The 6,395-nt window shown below is 38.5% G+C and overlaps 1 protein-coding gene across 2 annotated transcripts; it reads left to right on the top strand.

Annotated features, from left to right (window-relative positions):
- The first annotated feature begins 3,343 nt into the window (after window positions 1-3,343).
- Window positions 3,344-5,873, top strand: LOC122742227 (olfactory receptor 4F15-like). 2 transcript variants are annotated; one of them, XM_043986310.1, is made up of 2 exons: window positions 3,344-3,367; window positions 4,953-5,873. In XM_043986310.1, exons 1-2 carry the CDS (start codon window positions 3,344-3,346, stop codon window positions 5,871-5,873), a joined length of 945 nt encoding a protein of 314 aa, XP_043842245.1. The 2 variants fall into 2 exon arrangements, with proteins under 2 accessions (XP_043842245.1, XP_043842246.1); XM_043986311.1 differs by lacking the exon at window positions 3,344-3,367 and having other exon boundaries at window positions 4,920-5,873.
- The last annotated feature ends 522 nt before the right edge of the window (window positions 5,874-6,395 follow it).

Raw genomic sequence — 6,395 nt, 5'->3', positions numbered from 1 at the left:
CAAGATGTAGAATTTGATCCCAAGTCCTCTGACTCCTGAGGCAATGATCTTTTTGCTAATCCACACAGAATGGGACGATCAATATGAGGAATTCTATAATGTGGAGATGGGTATCCACTAGGAAAGTGAACTTCATTTTATCTCCTGATAAGATCAGAGAGGTGTCAGAGACCCAAGGGTAAGGATAAAAAAAAATCAAGAGTCAAGGAAGAATTAAGATTATCTCTTTCTTCCTAATATACTGGGTCTTCCCTTTTTTGGGCGCAAATCTCTGTTCTTCCCCATTCTCTGAGTATATTTCCTTTGTTCACTTTAATTTGGTTCCCTGTGGAGTCTGGAGCTCATGACTAACCACATCCATGGCAAGTTCACTGGTTCTTAGGACTTTCTCTCTCTCCACCAGCTGATAACTCCCCATCCTGGGAATACTCCATTATCTTTGTTCTTTAGTGCCCCTTCCATTTAGCTTAATATTATTGGAGAAGTCCAAAAGGCCATACTGACTAAGTTCATTGCAAATTTTTACTATTCTAAATAACTTGGGAACTTGTTGCTACTTATCAAGGCTTTCTTTCATCTCTTGTTAATCTATTTTCTTTCTTTCCTTCTTTCTTTTTTCTCCTTTTTTTTTTTTGCGGGGCAATGAGGGTTAAGTGATTTGCCCAGGGTCACACAGCTAGTAAGTGTCAAGTGTATGAGGTCGGATTTGAACTCAGGTCCTCCTGAATCCAGGGCCAGTGCTTTATCCACCGCGCTACCTAGCTGCCCTTGTTAATCTATTTTCAGAGTTGTAATTTGAAACTTTTTCCAGGTTCTTCATGTGAGCACTTTCTTTCATCACTTTGTGTGTGTGTGTATGTGATATTTTCTCCTATTTTACTGAAAAGATTGAGATAACTAAATGAAAGCATCCTAATCTTTCTCCTTCACCTTGTCTCCTTACCACTTCATTATCAGTTCCATTCTTCAATCATTCTCTTCCATGTTGTCAGAGAAAGCAGTACAGAGACAGTTCCATTCCAAGGTTAATCTTTCCTCCTGTACCTGAGACCATCTCCTTTTGTTTTCATCAATTATTCAAAGTGGTCAATTAGACCCCTTTAGTATCTTCATATTTTCCTCTCTTTTCACAGATTTATTTTCCTTTTTCTGCAAAGTCTTCCCTATATGCTTCATTGACACTGAGAAGCAAATGACAGGTAGAGGTGTGACCTACTATTCTTTCTCTCTTTTTGTTACCAAACTTCTTACAATTGCTTATTCTACTAAATTTCAATTCAATCCAACATTCATTAAGCTCCTGATATGTTTAAATCAAGAGGGACCATGGCAGGCTAAATAGAACTCTGGCCTTAAGGTCATGAAGACCTGGGCTCAAGACCTTTCTCTGACAGATACTAGCTTCTGCATCACTGGAGGGGGCTTCTAAACCCAAAGTTCCTTCATCAATTAGATCACTTTATCACAGGGTTAGTAAAACAAGAGGCTTTAGATATTAGTAGGCAGTGAGGTAGATAGAACTTTTGACTTGGAGTCAGGAATACCTGAATTCTAATCTGGTCTTGGATGCTTACTACAAATATGATTCTGGGCAAGGCATTCAGTCTCAATTTCCTCACCTGTAAAATGGGGCTAATAATAGCATCTACCTTGCAGGGTTGTTGTGGTGATCAAATGATAGAATAATTATAAAATGCTTAGCACAGTGCCTGGAACATAGAATGTGCCATGGAAATGTTAGCCATTGTGATTTCATTATTTAGTATAATCCTCTTATTTTATAGATGAACAAATGGAACTTCACACAGGTAGTAAGTCACAGATCCAGAACTGGAAAATTATTACTTTTACTTTTTCCACTGCATTGTGGAGTACTTTTCCTGGTGCAGCTATGTATAGTAGCAGATAGCCAGCTAGACTTGGGGTCTGGAAGACATGAATTTGAATTCTTCCTGAGACACTTACTAGCTTTGTATCTTGGGCAAGTCTCTTAATCTCTCTCTCTCTTTTTTTTTTTTTTTTTTAGTGAGGCAATTGGGGTTAAGTGACTTGCCCAGGGTCACACAGCTAGTTAAGTGTTAAGTGTCTGAGGCCGGATTTGAACTCACGTAGTCCTGATTCCAGGGCCGGTGCTCTATCCACTGTGCCATCTAGCTGCCCCCTCTTAATCTCTTTTTGCTTGAGTTTCCTTATATGTAAAATGGGGATAATATCCCCTACCTATCTCATAGGGCTGTTGTGAGAATCAAAAGACCTAACAAATGTAATTTGCATTGTAAATCTTAAAGCATTACATATTGTTATCAGCATTATTAATTATTAACATATCTCTAGCTTCCCTTCCGGCCAGACCATAATAATCAGTTAATAAATTAATCCTCAAGCATCTGCTATATTCCAGGTAGGGCAGCTGGGTGGTGCAGTGGATAGAGCACTGAGCTTTGGAATCATGAGGCCAGCCAGTTGAAAGTGAAGTTTGAGTTGGATCTTGAAGCAAGAGGTGAGTGTTTTCTAAGCATGGAAGATGGCCGGTGCCAAGCGACAGATAGAGGTAGAAGAATGTCTTTTGTGAAGAATAGAGAGAAGACCAGTTTGGCTTGATTGTAGAAGTGTGGGAAGGGAAGTAACATGCAATGAGATTGGAACATTAGGTTGGAACTAGATTGTGAAGGTTTTGAAAGCCAAATTGAGGAGTTTATATCTTATTTCAGATAAGTAGGGGAGTGACAGATTGTGAGTAGGGGAGTGACACAATGAGACTTAAACTCAGGAAAAATCACTTAGGTGTGTTGGGGATGGACTAGAGTGAGGAGAGACTTGAAGTGAGGAGGCCATTATAATAATCCAGACAAGAGGTAGTATGGACTTGAACTAGGATGTTGGCTGTATGAACAGAAAGGGCAAGATAAGAAATATGTTGTAGATGTAGAAATGGCAAGATTCAGCAATTAATTAGATGTGTGAGGTGAAGGTGAGTGATGAGTTGAGGAAAATGTCAAGGTTATGAACTTAAGAGAGTGGAAGAGCGGGGCAGGTAGGTGGCACAGTGGATAAAGCGCCGGCCTTGGATTCGGGAGGACCTGAGTTCAAATCCGACCTCAGACACTTGACACTTCCTAGCTGTGTGACCCTGGGCAAGTCACTTAACCCTCATTGCCCTGCCAAAAAACCAAAAAACGAATAAACAAAAAAAGAGAGTGGAAGAATAGTGGTCTTTTTGAGACAGAAAATGAGAAGTTTGAAGGAGGACTAGGTTTTTTTTGGAGAGATGAGTTATATTTTGAGCCTGTTGAATTTTAGGCATTCCTGAAATCTCCAGTGAGAAAAATCCAATAGATTGTTGATGATCCATGGGGGAGTTAGTCTGGTCATTTTCAGCCTTAAATTCTGTGCTTCACTAATCTTTCTCTACTTATTTTATTAGTTCACTTTTCATAATCTTTTAAAGGCAAAGGTCTGATTATGTTATTTCCTTGATTAGAAATCTTCAGGGCCTTCATCTTACTTCTAGGATCAAATTCAAACTTCTCAGTCAACATTCATATGTACCTAATACATTCTTGTTGCTGATTAAATATGTATTAAATTGAATTGATGAAGGAAAATGCCAGTAGAATATCTGTTTCATCATTTTAGAGTGTCATAATTTTCTTCTGGTGGCAGAGGTTGGAAAAATTTCATGCAAGAACTTTGATTTGATTAGGGAGATATTGGAGATGGGTTAGGAAGTAGGGAACAGAGCATACCATGTTATGGATGTTGAATAGCACAGAATATTTTTAGGGAAGGTGAGAGGCTCAGTATTATAGAAAGGTATGGTATCAAGAGGGGAGCAGTCAAAAATAAGTCAGGAAATGTAGGTTAGCTCCAGACTGTGGATAACCTTGAGTTCTAGACTAAGGATCCTAAACTTGATTGGGTTTAGTGCAGAACTATTGAACTCTTTTGAGCAGTTGATTAATCTGATATGATCCATATGTTAAGAAGCTTAAGCTGGAAGAGATGTGAAGGAAGGATTGGAGAGGAAAGAAAGTGGAAGAAGAAAGAGATGCAATCAGAGATTACTTCAACAGTTTATATAGGTGAAAAATTAAGGCCTATAATAGGGGGAAAAGGATGGAGAAAAAGAGGAGGGGATGGATTTAAGAGATATTTTGGAAACAGATGTACAGGATCCTTTGACTAGAATGTGATTTAAGAGAAATAAAAATCAAAACAACACCATTGTTTGAAACACATATACAGAAATGATGCAAAGAGAAGAATTGGACATTGATGTAGGTCTTCCTTTCTTTGTATCCCCAGTGCTTAGCACAGAGTCTGGCACATACATAATAGGTGCTTAGTAAATGCTTGTTGGCTGACTGAGTAACCCAAGTTCACTGTATGCTCTGCAACCACAGAGAGAAAGAGTATGAATCAGAGGCCCTGAATATTCTTGATAAGATAGGAGGAGTCTATGATACAACAAGAAACAAAAGATTATTACATTTGCCATGGAAATATTTATGAAAAAAAATCACCAACTTGCAGATTGGTGAAATAAATCACTCATTCTTTCTTTTTCTTTTCAAATTCTGCTCTGTTGTATTGGCCCTGCCTCCCCTGTTCCTCTTCACCCCCTTTTCCCCTGCAACCATTTACTACTCAGTCATCATGCCTCTGCTTTCAAGAAAGCCTTTCCAGGAAAGAGCTAGAGAAATGCTATAGGAGGTCATGGCATTAAATCAGAGCAATGTTCTATGTCAATGGCTTTCCAGTTAAATTTCAATGATATGAATTAGTTAATTATGCTTTGCAAAATAGAAGACCCTTGACAATTGTTTGTTCAATTGACTTGGATTCTGGGATATTATTTACATATTTAGTAATTTGGATTCTCTCTTCTTTCTTTTCTTAAGGTAATTTCAGAGGTTGCCCTGCTGACTGAGTCAATGGACAGAGTGAATCAGACTTCCGTGTCTGAGTTTGTGTTCTTGGGACTCACCAATTCTTGGGACATTCAGCTTCTACTCTTTGTAATTTCTTCTGTGTTCTACTTGGCAAGCATGCTGGGAAACTGCCTCATTATGTTTACAGTGACCTCTGACCCTCACTTACACTCTCCCATGTACTTCCTGCTGGCCAACCTCTCCTTCATTGACTTAGGGATTTCCTCTGCCACTTCCCCTAAGATGATATGTGACCTTTTCAGAAAACATAAAGTCATTTCATTCTCTGGCTGCATCACTCAGATGTTCTTTATTCACTTGATTGGAGGGGTTGAGATGGTGCTGCTTATAGCCATGGCCTTTGACAGATATGTAGCCATATGTAAGCCTCTCCATTATTTGATTATTATGTGTCCAAGAATGTGCAATTTGCTTTTGGCTGCTGCCTGGATCATTGGCTTCATCCATTCGGTGGTCCAAATGGCTTTTATAATTAACCTGCCCTTCTGTGGTCCCAATGAGCTGGACAGTTTTTATTGTGATTTCCCTCGGTTTATCAAACTTGCTTGTACTAACACATATAAACTAGATCTCATGGTCACTGCCAATAGTGGCTTCATGTCCATAGGTGTCTTCCTCATCTTGATCATCTCCTACATTTTCATTCTAGTCACTGTTCAGAAACATTCATCAAGTGGTTCCTCTAAGGCTCTCTCTACTCTTTCAGCTCACATCATTGTGGTGATTTTGTTCTTTGTACCATGCTTATCTTTCTATACATGGCCATTCAACCCATCACACCTAGACAAATATCTTGCTATCTTTGATGTAGTTTTGACTCCCTTTCTAAATCCAGTCATCTACACACTCAGAAACAAAGAGATGAAGTTGGCAATGAGGAGAGTGTGCAGCCAGCTTGCAAGTTTCAGTAACATCTCTTAAATGACTTGATGAAAACACAAAAACCTCTAATGATTATAACTGAAAACTTAGAAAAATTCATTTGAAGAAGAGAAGATGGTTTGGAAAACACTTTGAGTTCCTAGAGGAACATTAAAATGGAATTGCATACAGTCGGAAACATTTTCCTGGACCTAGGAGAAAGGTTGAGGCCGGTATATTTGGCAACTGTATACATAAAAATAATAGCTAAAAATGGATTTTAATGAGGTCATCAGGAGAAAGTACAGAGCAGAAAAGAATTTGATGATAAAATTTAGAGAATGGCTCTATTTAAGTGGCAGAAGGAGGAAAAAATGCTGGAGAAGGAAACAGAGAAATAGTGGTCAGAAAGGCAAAGGATTTAGTTCCCTCAGAAATCCATTATAAAAAGGTGATTTTTCATAGTTTCACATACTTGAAGGTTAGGAAAAGGCAATGGGTTAATTCCTTAATACTAACTCCAATAAAATTTCCTTTCTTGTGGGTTCTAAAATTAATTATTCCAGAAAACAGTCAACTGTT

This window comes from Dromiciops gliroides, chromosome 2 (genome assembly GCF_019393635.1).
Source record: "Dromiciops gliroides isolate mDroGli1 chromosome 2, mDroGli1.pri, whole genome shotgun sequence".
Taxonomy (NCBI): Eukaryota; Metazoa; Chordata; class Mammalia; order Microbiotheria; family Microbiotheriidae; genus Dromiciops; species Dromiciops gliroides.
Note: the sequence above shows the minus strand (reverse complement) of the source record. Positions and strands in the feature narration are given on the sequence as shown.

Excerpts from the sequence above, each read along its gene's own strand:
- LOC122742227 (XM_043986310.1), top strand. The coding sequence starts at position 3,344 with ATGATCCATGGGGGAGTTAGTCTG. Across the intron at positions 3,368-4,952 it reads TCCATGGGGGAGTTAGTCTG|ACTTCCGTGTCTGAGTTTGT; the intron begins GTCATTTTCAGC and ends AGAGTGAATCAG.